This window comes from Rhodofomes roseus (assembly GCF_022264815.1).
Source record: "Rhodofomes roseus strain CIRM-BRFM 1785 chromosome Unknown C8Q71scaffold_11, whole genome shotgun sequence".
Lineage (NCBI taxonomy): Eukaryota > Fungi > Basidiomycota > Agaricomycetes > Polyporales > Fomitopsidaceae > Rhodofomes > Rhodofomes roseus.
The window spans coordinates 31121-43650 of NW_025952967.1; the positions used below are offsets into that span (position 1 = coordinate 31121).

The 12530-nt window shown below is 54.5% G+C and overlaps 3 protein-coding genes across 3 annotated transcripts; all 3 read left to right on the forward strand.

The window, feature by feature from the left end:
• Positions 1–2453: 2453 nt before the first annotated feature.
• Positions 2454–4121, forward strand: C8Q71DRAFT_796959 (acid protease; the record flags this gene model as incomplete). Its single annotated transcript, XM_047925715.1, has 9 exons — positions 2454–2749; positions 2808–2902; positions 2956–3037; positions 3097–3293; positions 3343–3380; positions 3440–3584; positions 3638–3948; positions 4001–4041; positions 4094–4121. The coding sequence occupies 9 exons, from the start codon at positions 2454–2456 to the stop codon at positions 4119–4121; spliced, it is 1233 nt and encodes a 410-aa protein (XP_047778331.1).
• Positions 4122–5313: 1192 nt separating this feature from the next.
• On the forward strand, positions 5314–7890 carry C8Q71DRAFT_835533 (cytochrome P450 monooxygenase; the record flags this gene model as incomplete). The annotated part of the gene is made up of 12 exons (XM_047926429.1): positions 5314–5515; positions 5559–5691; positions 5760–5981; positions 6090–6238; positions 6294–6409; positions 6467–6587; positions 6645–6658; positions 6724–6890; positions 6947–6969; positions 7051–7315; positions 7385–7531; positions 7580–7890. 12 exons carry the CDS (start codon positions 5314–5316, stop codon positions 7668–7670), a joined length of 1650 nt encoding a protein of 549 aa, XP_047778332.1. The 3' UTR covers positions 7671–7890.
• A 467-nt stretch (positions 7891–8357) lies between these two features.
• On the forward strand, positions 8358–12193 carry C8Q71DRAFT_708566 (nuclear condensing complex subunit; the record flags this gene model as incomplete). Its single annotated transcript, XM_047920628.1, is given in 15 exon segments — positions 8358–8679; positions 8694–8904; positions 8968–9156; positions 9205–9665; positions 9731–10090; positions 10150–10313; positions 10353–10532; positions 10591–10719; positions 10777–10917; positions 10973–11095; positions 11152–11283; positions 11350–11480; positions 11538–11623; positions 11684–11793; positions 11855–12193. The coding sequence occupies 15 exon segments, from the start codon at positions 8358–8360 to the stop codon at positions 12191–12193; spliced, it is 3078 nt and encodes a 1025-aa protein (XP_047778333.1).
• Between the last annotated feature and the right edge of the window lie 337 nt (positions 12194–12530).

A 12530-nucleotide genomic window follows, 5' to 3' on the forward strand; every position in this document is an offset into this window, starting at 1 on the left:
ACGTCCGCCGACCCAGACGGACGTACGCACTGCGAGACTTGCTCCGGCTTGCTTCTGCGAGTCGGAGACTTCGGGAACGCGCTGCCATGAGCAGACTGCTTCCCACTCATACCGGGCTTCCGTTCTCTCGGACGCCCCTCTTAGTCGTCTACAATCCTGTCGACGACAACACCTGTGATGGGGTGGGAGACCGTGCACGATAACGCAGGTAGGCCAGCGTGCCGCACGGGCTCCAGCGACGCCCATCATCCCCTAAGCCAGGTGTTTGAGTGGTAAGGTGCACGAGGGGAAGAGTGAGACGAACAGTGACGGACACGGTGCGGTCCTCGAGTGTGTATGCTTCGCGGCGCAGGGTCCTTGTCGTACCCTTCGTGGGCGGACGTGTTGAGGGCGCTTGTAGCTGGATGCGGACTGCTCCTGGGCTGGCACGTATAATTTTTGGAAACCCATTACCCCTCTTCGCGAGGCGGTGGTCGCAATCGGCATCGTTTTGTATACGCTATGATACATATGTACATCCGAGAAAGCAGTAGTATCCCAGCATCCTGTTCACGACCGCTCAATAGGCCCGCGTTGTGTTGGCCACGTGATGTGGTAAGTGCCAAACGCCGAAAGGTCGATACATTTCCGCTGGCGGACATCGGGCGGACAGTACTTCGCCTCTTCACTCTGTGCAGCTCGGAGGCCGCGACACTCGTTACGCACAAGACAGCTCCGCCTGTCGTTATTCGCGAGGAGGCCAGCTCGCAGAACCCGCTCGACCTGTCGGACTTTCTATCGACGACAGCGATCCTTGTTGGAATGGGCTGCACACCAGAGGTCCGTCATCCTCGCACATTCCTTTTCGACACCGCTCCTGCGTTTCGCAGATTGGAGGGCCGGCCGCCCTCTCGACGCTCCGTCTTTGGCATCTGGTACACTAGAGAAGCGGGGACTGCAGTCTCGGAGAAGTGATGCCTTGCGTGGACGGGCAGGGTCTCTAGCCCGGACACGCTGTCTGTCCCCATCGCCTCCGAGGGCCTGCAGCACACCCTGCGCGGGCTCCAGAGTAGGCTCTGATTATCGCCCTACACAAACCGCCAAAACCGTCGTGCCCCCGTGCCGACAAAGAGATCTAGAGAACATCATGCCCGTCGTGCCTTCGCGCCGACATATGAAGTTGCAGAACACTCGTCGTGCCTCTGTGCCGACGTATGGAATATCGATTGCGATCACCGAAACGACCACGCGTAGCACGCAAGGTCAAGACCCCCCAGCAGAGACGTCCGTTCTCGGACGGGCGTCGACGCACCCATGACGCGTCTCGCCCTCGGCGAGGGTGTAGCCCAGAGACATGCGCCGCGCGAGCGGAGGGCAGCCTCGATGGAACCATCTTCGCGTTAGCGGATGATGAACGCGTTGACGTGTACCACACGCCGACGTAGAACTGGCAGACGTCCGTGCCTAGCGTGTAGGCCGGCATGTTGCGCGGACGTTCGCATGAGACCCGTACTGGATGCCTCTGTGCGGAGAATGGTGCACGAGGGGAAGAGCGGGACGGACGGATGACGGATGTGGTGCGGTTCTTTAGTTTGATTCGCGGTGCGAGATCTTCTTCGTTTGCCTTTCGCGGTGGACATGATGATGCTCGTAGCTGAATGCAGACTGCACCTGGGCCGACAGACATAATGTTTGGACGGCTATATCCCTCTTCGTGAGGTGTTACAAATACGATTACGAATGCGTTCAATCGACTCAGCGCGTGGTTGCGGTCTTTTATGTTCAACACGGGAGCAAGCGTCAGTCACGGCCGTGCTGGTAACGTGGGCAACCTGAATCCGTGTAAGATACAAGCACTCGCAAGTCGTCACAGACGGGTCAGAACTGATGCGTAGGTGCGACTCACCGACGACCGTGTATTACGGCACCGACGAGTCCTCCGCCTTCTCGACGATCGTGATCGTCATGGCTGTTGTTTGGCTGTTGTCGTGGCTCTATGTCGAAGCACGCTACTGCCACACATATTGAGGAGTGCAGTGGCTTTCAATCTACGCTAAGGTATTCATTTCCTATGACGGACGACCGGGATGTGACACATAAATATCACAGCTCTCTTCAACAGCATGCATATATCGACCAAAATGGTCAAGATCACTCACGCGCATGAAACGGTCTCACCGACGAGACCGCTGGGCGCTGAACACTCAGTGACACCGTGATCGGCGATGGTGAGCGCGGTTTTCAAAATACGACTCTTGCGGTTGAATAAATGCAGATTTCATCAGTATCATCATCATCAAGATACGACTCGGGTTCCCCGGCAGACCGACATCACCGATTGCTTCTGCGAACCAAGGGGCTCTCGGAGGAGGTGCTCCATATAACGCAGCGAGGCAAATCAGGTCCTTCAACTTTCCCTGTCCCCTGCAGGTCCTTCCACGGTCATTCTTCATTATTCCTTCTTTGACATCGCTATGGGGATAAGACAACTGTGTTCATTCGCTGCACTCTGCACCTCCTTAGCTTCTCTTTCTTCGGGTGCAGTCGTCGTCGATGTACACCCTCTGCACGGCAGCACGAATTCCGAGTCATTCAATAACATGGGTCAGGCCAGCCGCGAACGCGCCGCGTCACTCTTGGCCACCGCTGGGACCGGCGATGTACCCATCGTCAATATGTTTGCCGCCTATGCCATGTCGATTGGCGTCGGGGACCCAGCAACCAACTATACGGTGATCATTGACACTGGCAGCTCGAACACATGGGTCGGGTGCGTCAACTGAACGAGTAGTCGTGTTCCTGCAGACTGAATGACCTGTTCATCCCAGCGCGACCAAGCCCTACGTGACCACAGAGACCAGCATCAGTACTGGAGAGGGGATAAATATCACCTACGGCAGCGGTGTGGTGTTAGGGAAGGAATGTGAGTAGTTCGTGAATGCGTCGATATCCTCTTGTTGATTGCACTCTGAATAGGGCTGGATACCGTCACTTTGGCTTCCGGCCTAATCATCCACAACCAGTCGATCGGCGCAGCATCAAATGCCACAGGGTTTGCGTGCGTAGACCTTCCGCGCTCGCCGAATTGACTGATTCTCATGAATCCGTCAATGATAGTCCGTTTGAGGGAATCATCGGCCTCGGGCCTACGTCAGATACTAACAGGACTGTTTTCAACGAGACCACGGGGTCATTCATCAATGGAACAATCCCTACCGTTATGGACAACGCGCTCGCGCAGGGTGTGATCGACACTGAGGTTCTTGGAGTGTCTTTCTCCCCTATTACCGGCAACAACTCCAACAGCTCCATAAGTGAGTCACCTTGCAGTACGCAACCCATTTCGTGCTCATGGCTTTACAGACGGACAGCTGTCTTTCGGTGGCATCGACCAGTCGCGTGTGAGTATGGTATTGGTCGCGCACCTGTATTGCACTCACACTGCTCGTATCAAACTCAGCTCGTCGGTGATGTCACATATACGCCACGGACGTCGAAGTGGCCCGCAAGTCGATACTGGGGTATCGACGCGAACCTCACATACGGCCAGACCGCTCTCGGTAACGACTCATCCAACAGCGGCATTGTTGACACCGGCACCTCGGGTACGTGTATTGACACCTTTTGGGACGTCAACGGCATACTGATACTGTGTCAGTTGTCGTAATCGCCGATGACCTCTACGACATCTACCTCGACGCGATCCCCGGTGCTTACTATGACAACGTGACCCAGCTGACCGCTATACCGCTCGACTCCGTGTCGTCGCTGCAGAACTTCACGGTCTACATCTCCGGAGAGCCGTTCGTCCTCGACGCGGTGACGCAACTCCTTCCCGCCGACCAGAATGTCGAGGCCGGTGGCGTTGTAGGGCTGAGGTACAGCTACATTACTCCGCTCGGATGGAACACGACTAGCGGCCTCTTCGACTGGGTCCTCGGGATGAAGTTTTTGGAGAGGTACTATGCGGTATGTACCTCGGGAGCGTTCTGCGGATTCGAGGCTGAATCGCGTTGTGCAGGTGTTTGACACGCAGAACAACCAGGTCGGACTTGCATACACGTATGTATTACCGAGCTCGGAGACGATATGCTTGACTGACAAGTCTTCTCAGGAACCACACCTTCGCCGCCGTCTCATGAGGATTCACGCTCGCTTTGGTTTGACTGACAATTCTTCTCTGGAATCACAACTTCACCGCCGTATCATGAGGATGCACACGCTCGTTTTGGTTGATATTTGCCTCTTCTCAGGATAGCGTGGCTATAATTTATCATTGGTCAATTGCTTTTGGTTGGTATCAGAGTTGGCCGACGTACCAAGTACCTGATACTCACGAATCTGACAACCGACGCCTTGCTCGCTCGATAATCTGCTCCCAGCCCATACACGATCCTTGACTACAGTATGTGCCGGCCACCCACAGGAAGGTACTTGTGTGACCCGCGCGGCGCCTGCGCTCCCGAAAGCGTAGTGTAGACAAGACCTAGCGAACTACTTACACGGGTGGCCAGTTGCTTCCACGATAGAGGCGCGCATTACTTCGCGCGTGAAGTCGAACAGTGACTGTATAGCACGGGGAGCTACTAGTAAGTTAGTGCTAGTAGTACTAGTAGGACATCGACGTTGGTGCGAGCCAGCGCTAAGTCACGCGCGGGTGGCGCCGAGCCGCGCCACAATTGAACAGTCTAGCGACTCTGCCGCCTTCCGGGCCCCGGCGTACCATACCTACCCTGACTTTAAATTTTGGGTACCTCGGTCCTCCTCCTCCTCCTCCTCCTCCTCAGGTCGGATTTTCTCAGACTGCGCCCCACTTGCCGGTCTGACCTCGGGGTCTGTCCAACACTGGCTTCAGGCACTTTCAGACAACGCGCCGTTTTGCCGACTCGGATATCGATGCACTCTGATTAGTATGGTACTCTGACTACTATGGTACTCTGGCGCAGGTTCGTGCGGCAATGCTGTGCACCACGGAGAGAACGACAACGATCTGATAATTTACAGACTGGTTATCCACACGTTCGGCCATTTGTATGTCCCTCGCGACCAATATAAATGCAGTTGGCACCGCGCACAGAGGATGGCGCCTGACTATGCCCGCCGGGTAAAGTAGAACGGGAAGTACGTGCGCGTCAGGCAACCCATATCAGTCGCTCGTACCTGATGAATGTACTTAAAGTTTGCTGCATCCCCGATAGATGTTCTCGATGCACTGAACACCCCGCCATTGGTGAGACCACCTCGAGCTGGCAGGCATCCCTTGTCTGCGGTCCCCCTCTACACCCCTCTGACCGTAATCTTCGTGCTACGCCAACCGTCTGAGGCACTGTCTTCATGGCTATCATCGAACTGCTGTTAGTGTTGATCGTGATCTTTTTCATATGCACAACGCGGGATCGACGTTCGTCTCTGCCTCCGGGACCGAGTCGTCTTCCCATCGTCGGGAGTGCTCATCACCTTCCGCTCAAATACCAACAGCACGTCTTCAAGGAATGGAGGAAAATATACGGCGCGTTACGCACATCTGCTAACTGGTGTAATCCATCTAACCTAGGTTACTGTACGTGTCCAATGTGCAGGCGATGTAGTGTATCTACGGATATTCAACAAGCCTGCTATCATACTCAATTCGGCTCGAGCGATGGAAGAGCTCCTTGACAGGCGTGGCTATAAATACTCAGACAGACCCAGGACCATCTACATTTCCGAGCTGTGCGTCGCATGCAGCCTTTCTCTCTGTCACTTACATGAGATTGATCACGACTGTATGGCTTCTTAAGGGTTGGCCTCACCAACAATGTCACCATATTGCCCTACGGAGATCAGTGGCGCCGTCAGCGCCGTTGGTTCCAAACCGCCTTTCAAACATCGACCGCACTAGACTCATACATCCCGCTACAGCGGCGCGAGTCCGTGAGGCTTCTCGCAGGACTCATCGATGCTAACCAGGACGGCAACGACGGAGATTGGGTAGGGATATTTCTCTTCAAGGGGCTCAAACAGTATGTCTTTTGTACTTTTGCAAATCTCCAGGAACTCACAGGCCTCTACTGCACGTCGTCCGTCATCGTTCTGACTATGTATCGTGTTTCGATCATTACCTGAGTCAGTTACGTTAGTGCTCTGATGATGGACATTGCCTACGGGCATAGTGTGTCGTGTCCCGACGATGAATTCGTGGCCCTTGCAGAACGTGCTATACTGGGTATTATAGAGGCTGGAGGCGCTGCCGCAAGCCTGATTGACTTTTTTCCATTCCGTGAGTTGCTTCCTCATTGTTTTGGTATGCCGTTCTGACCTACTTTCACTGTCAGTGAAGTTCATCCCGGCATGGATACCCGGCATGCACTTCATGGCTAAAGTAGCGGAGGTCAACAGGCTCAACCGTCAAATGATTGACGTACCATACGAGCGTGTGCACGCGGCTATGGTGCGTATACCTGAATGCCGCGGAGATCTAACTATTCAAAAGTGACTTCTCGAGTAGGTTCAAGGAACCGCACGCGACTGCTTTATGACGACGCTTCTCGACGAATACACTATCGATGGACAGGTCTCGGACTACGATAGGGAGGACATCAAAGGGGCTGCAAACATCGTATATGGCGGTACGTGGCTGTGCGCCCATGTGTCTTCACCATGCCTGACAGTAACACGAATACCAGCGGGAACCGATACGGTGAGTGTTGCAGGAGATCTTAGCTGCATTGACACCCTGTCGTCACACGCCCATGCCTTCTACAGACTGCGACCGCCCTAACAACATTTATGCTCGCTATTGTTCTGTACCCCAATACACGCCAAAGAGCACAGAACGAGCTCGACGCTGTGGTAGGTACAGAGCGACTGCCCGAATTCGAAGATCGCGCATCCTTGCCATATCTCGAAGCTCTGCTCAAGGAGGTGTTCCGGTGCGTCCATATAGCGCACTGCCATGTTTGCGTCGCATTGATGCCGATATGTGAAGATGGAATCCACCGGTTCCGCTTGGTACGTTGTGGATCTTGGTATGTCTATACATGCCACCGACTTACATCTAAACACTGCTGTGTCGTGTGTCGTGCGCATCAGCATTACCTCACCAGCTCACGGAGGATGACACCTATGACTCGTACACCATACCGGCCGGCTCGATGATTATGCCAAACGTTTGGTACGCACTCTTTCGCTTACTGAGCTATAGTAAAGCAGAACCTCGTATCGATCTTTCTCGCTGTAGGGCTATCACCCGGGATCCCGAATACTATGAAGAACCCGACGTTTTCAAGCCTGAGCGCTTCCTGTCGGCGAATCCTGAAAGAGATCCTCGTGACTTCGTCTTCGGGTTCGGTCGTCGGTACGTATCGCCACCTCAGTTCAGTGTGTTGCGTGTCTAACGTGCCTTCTCCCCGCTGACTTCGCGCAGGTTGTGTCCGGGCCAAGCTTTTGGTGACTCCTCTATCTGGCTCGCTGTCTCCCGCATCCTCGCTACGCTCGACGTGACAAAAGCACGCGATCCCACGACGGGCGTGGAAATCGATTTTGAACCAGAATTCATCTCGGGTATGATGAGGTAGGCATCACGGACTTCTTCGTGTATCATGACTGATGTACGAGTAAGCCACGTAATCCCATTCCCGTGTGGAGTGCGGCCAAGGTCAGACAAGTCTGTCGAATTGATACGGGCACTGGAAGCGGAGGAATCAACATAAAGGCTATCTTTGTCAGCACTGAAACACCGTGGAGTGGCACTATGGGTAGACTCATGTGCTCCCGAACGTGGATCCCCTGACAACAGAATAGTTTGTGTTGAGGGTTGGATTTGGGAGAGAGCTGGTCGCGCAGACGGATAGCCACTGTGGTTGCGCTGTGTTGTCGCGGCCCGCAGTACATTAACATAATAACGATGAATGTTACCATATGTGTATGCTCTGTTTGGCAGGAGCGTTGGGACTGCGCCGTCCGCGTCAACATTGGGAGTACGTCTGTAACCACAGAACCTCATTATACCGGATGAGTCACATAATTTTAAGGACCATGCGAGCGGCGAATGCTAAGTAGCTTGGTCGTTCAATGGTCGAGGGTCGTTCCTCGCTGAGCGGGAGTTCGCCTCACTGATTCATCACGTGAGAGGCGCGTCGCGACGCGCCGATCTGAGATCCGTCATGTTCATTACGGTTCAACGTCAACTTCGACGTCAACGCGACTCAAAACCCTTTCAAGTCGGCCATCAAGGTAGGGACAACGTACATATGATACCGCTGTATTGAGGAGCGCTGACCGGGTAGTCGATAGGCAACGTCTACTGTTCTTCAAGCCAGTTCAATCAACTCGGAGGCGGTTCAGATTCAAGTCCCATTCCGCTTCCGGTCGTAGCACACCCTTCCCGACTGCCAACCATGCCTCGAAATTCACTGGATTTGCGAAGTCTCTACGAAGTTGTACCACCCATTTTCGATCAATCACAGTTGTCTACCGCGAACCATCGGAAGAACTGTACTACCCTCCATAAGCTGCACCTGCAGGCTGCTTCCGTCCGCCAGTCCGTTCAGAACGGGAATGTTACCAAGCTCTCCGGAGAGAAGGTCTTCTATGATGTCTTTGTCGATATGACCTCTCGCGTACTCCCTATCAAGAAAGGCTGCCAGGTAGCCGACAGAGTCGTCAAGTTCATTGGCTCGTACGTACAGTTCATCCTTCAGAAAGGTGACAACCCAGTCCGTACCACACTCGAGGGAATGTCACTCATCTCTGGCGATATGCAACAGCACAGACCCAACAAAACAAACAGGGAAATGATGCCACGGTCGATGACACCCTCGCTGCGCGCTTCGCCCTCCGTCTTCTGAAGTGGCTCCTGCAAGGTTCAACGGCCAAGGACAAAACTGTCAGACTTCGCTCTGTCTCCCTAGTCACAGAGATCATAAGTCATTTGGGCGAGATTGAGTAAGCATTTCTGATTCAGCATCGGAACGCAGGCAGGGACTGAAATCATGGCCATCCTTGTAGCGAGGATACGTACTCTAACCTCAGAGAATGCTTGGTGGAGCGTGCGTACGACAAGGAGGCGACCATCAGAGTATACGCTGTCATTGGGCTGTCCAAGATCCTTGGAGGCGAGGTGCCCAGTGAGCTGCCCGCCAATCAGCCAAGCATGCTCGAGATCCTCCTGGAGCGTTTGCAATATGATGATTCTGCGTAGGTCCATTCTGTCGTCTCCATTATCTGCACTCACAGGCCGAACAGTGAAGTGCGCCGTTGTGCGCTGATGCACGTCCCTCTGACGCCGCGTACCGTGCCTGCCGTGCTCACCCGCAGTCGGGACGTGGACCCGGTTGTGCGCAAGCTCCTCTTCGCCACCATCCTATCAATGGGAGGCTCTAAAAGCAAATCGAGGTTACGGAAGTACCAGTCCTCAAGCAACTTTGAGCATCCGCGCCAGCTCACCCTTGCCCAGCGGGAGAAGGTTGTCCGAGACGGCTTGGGCGACCGGGAGGGTGCTGTGCGAGTTGCGGCTTCTCAGGCCATCGCTATATGGTTCGACATCTTATCCGGCCACGAGGAGACAGACTCGGACTCGTCGCTCGGAAGTGTCGTGGCTTTCGTCAAGCTGTTTGACGTCATTACCCAGGAGGGCATCGATGTGGCGGTGGATGCGCTCAAGTCGCTGTTCTTGACGAGGATTCTCGATAACATTGTCTTCGATGGTAAAATTCAGATATGCCTTCCCTTGCACATGGACAATGATATTAACTAAGCACTCTTCGTCTAGATGCCTTTTGGAGAAATCTCAGCGCGGAGTCCATCTTCGTCGCACGCGTCTTCACTACGTACTGCCGTGAGCACGACATGGAGGCTCATCTCGAAGCCGCAAAGGTCCCCGTTGTCACAGCGCTTGCCTTCTATCTGCAGGAAGCCTGCAACAAACTACTCGACGCTATTGAGGAACTGGAGGACGCCAGATTGCAGGCGGACTCTCGCTCCGAGGCCGATGCAGCCAATGATGAAGAGATGGAACGACTAGAGGACGTTGTCTCTGAACGCGCCTTTGTTGTATCCGAGCTCCTTCGCATGGCAGCCCTGTCAGACTTCTCCGACGAGATTGGCCGGCGCAAAGCGTTTGCTGTTGTTCGTAAGTCGTACTGATATATGGTGAGAGAACCGGCTGATCTTGATGCAATAATACAACAGGCGAGATGCTTGCACACGAACTGCTGCCAGAAAGCCTCACAGAGCCGTGTATGGACGTGCTCAAAGCGTCCTCTCCGAGCGAACGGGAGCTGATACGTGTCATCGTCGAGATGATTGCAAAGCTTCGTGACGGAGAGGAGCTCTTTGATGCGGTGAGTGACCAGGTCCTTCACCTCGATCACAGCTTCCTCACAATCAACAAGTCAAATATCTTGCCAGACGGTAACAGCTCCCTAAATACGACACAGAGCTCGCAACGAAGTCGCTCTCTGCGTCGCGCGAAGAGCTACGTCGACATGTCTGCGGAAGAACAGGAGAGGGCGGACACCATCGATCTGCGCTGCCTCGGGCTTTGCACGGCCATGCTGAGCCGTGTGCAAGGGGTCAGTCGTGGCATGCGAAAGCTTGTAGTGATTAAACCTAAAGATGATCATCACGCAGAGCTTTGATGAGAACTCGACACTGGAAGGCCTCCTCTCCGACCTGGTTATCCCCGCAGTCAAAAGGAAGGAGCTTGTCTTGCGCGAAAGAGGGCTCGTCAACTTGGGCTTATGCTGCCTCATCGCCAAGGTGAGCAGTTCTGACGACGCTTCACCAAATACAACTCAACAAAACGTCGGGTGACAGAGCATGGCCATGAACTCTTTTCAACTCTTCCTGAACCAAGTCCAGAGTGCCGCGGACGACCTGAAGACTAAGGTACTCCAGGTCATCTTTGACATCCTCATGGTGTACGACGAAGAGCTGCTCTTGCGGTCTGAGGACATCGTACGCTTCGTATTTCTCTAGTCATGACGGGTTGTGCGCTGACGCATCTCACTAGGCTAGCAAGATCGTCACGTTCCTGTTGCAGACCCTCGAGGTAGAGGAGTCGTCTGCGGTCCAGGCTGTCTTGTGCTTAGGGATCTCGAAGCTCATGCTCGCGGGCTTGGTCACCGATCCTCGGGTCTGTCCTCAGATCTCCCTGAGCTACACGCTTAATTTATGTAGTTCCGTTTGCAGGTGCTGACGAGCATGCTCATGGCGTATGTATCGCCAACGACGGCTGACAACCAGGAGCTCCGGCAATGTCTCTCGTACTTCCTACCCGTGTACTGCTACTCCTCCGCGGCAAACCAGCGGCGTATGCAGTCCGTGAGTCGTGTCTTCATCCCCATCGCTCGCGTCATGAGAGAACAGTGCTAATGCGGGTACGCACAGGTTGCGTTGGCCGCTTCTGACCTTGTGAGACAGGCGTACGGCGAGCTGGCGGACGAGGAGGAGATGATCAGCCCGTCCCAGTTTGGCTTGCTTCTGGTCGACTGGACGGACCCTCGGAAGCTGGTGAACGCGTGAGTGTACACGCCTACATTCTAGCTTGGCACATTTAACAAAGATACGTATGATAGCGACAAGCAAGGCTCCTCAGCGAACGACGTGCACCTCGACCTCGCTGCTGACATCCTTAAGGCTCTGTACGTCAAGGACAGGACAGGTGGGCGGCGCAGCGTTCCCGGTGGTACGCCCATGGTAGGAAGGCTGACTATTCAACCAGACGAGGAACGGAAGGACCTGTGCCAGTTGCTAGGAAAGCTGTACATCCCCGACAAGCCGGGCGACCTCACGCTGCTTCTGCTCCACATGCTGCTCTCGGACCTCGAAGACGTACGTTCTCTTTCCTTCCCTGATGCAGACGATGGCAAATCACGGATTCTTACCCGCGTAGCACTGCCCGTTCGAGGACCCGGCGGCTGAGAAGATGGTGGACAAGTTCCGCAGTGGGTTCGTGAAGAAGTTCAGCAGGCGGATCGAGGGCATGGATGCGCGGACGTATGCTGACGACGAACGTTTCCGCGAGTTGTGTGCGCTCATCGGGCTGGAGTTCGAGGAAGAGGGTGCGAACGAAGAGCAGCGTGGTGATGTAGCTGCAATCGAAGGTGAGGACGAGGAAGAGGAAGAAGGGGAGGAGGAGCCAGAGATACAAGACGTCCCAACTAGGCAAGACAAAGGGAAGGGAAGGGAGCAAGCCCAGGTCGCCGCAGAACCCAGTGATTCAGAGGAGTGAGTTGGCATTCCTTGAGCGCACTGACAACAGATTCACATAAGTGCCCGCTACAGATCCGATGAGGACCAGTCTGACGAAAACGTAGCCGATGACGAGGGCGCTGAACCACCACCCCGTCCTGCGGCCACGCCGAAGCGTAGGCTTGCTGTAAAGTATGTCCCCTACGCTTCCTTAGCCCGCACGTCCTTAATCGTGAATATTTCTAGGAGGACGAGGAGTCCAGGCCGCACATTCTTGTCACCCGCCCACAAGAAGGTCGCCCGCTATCAGAGCCCTCGGTAAGTGGGACCATATCTCCTCCCTATAGACATTATCTGAACCTCAATGCGGTGTGAAA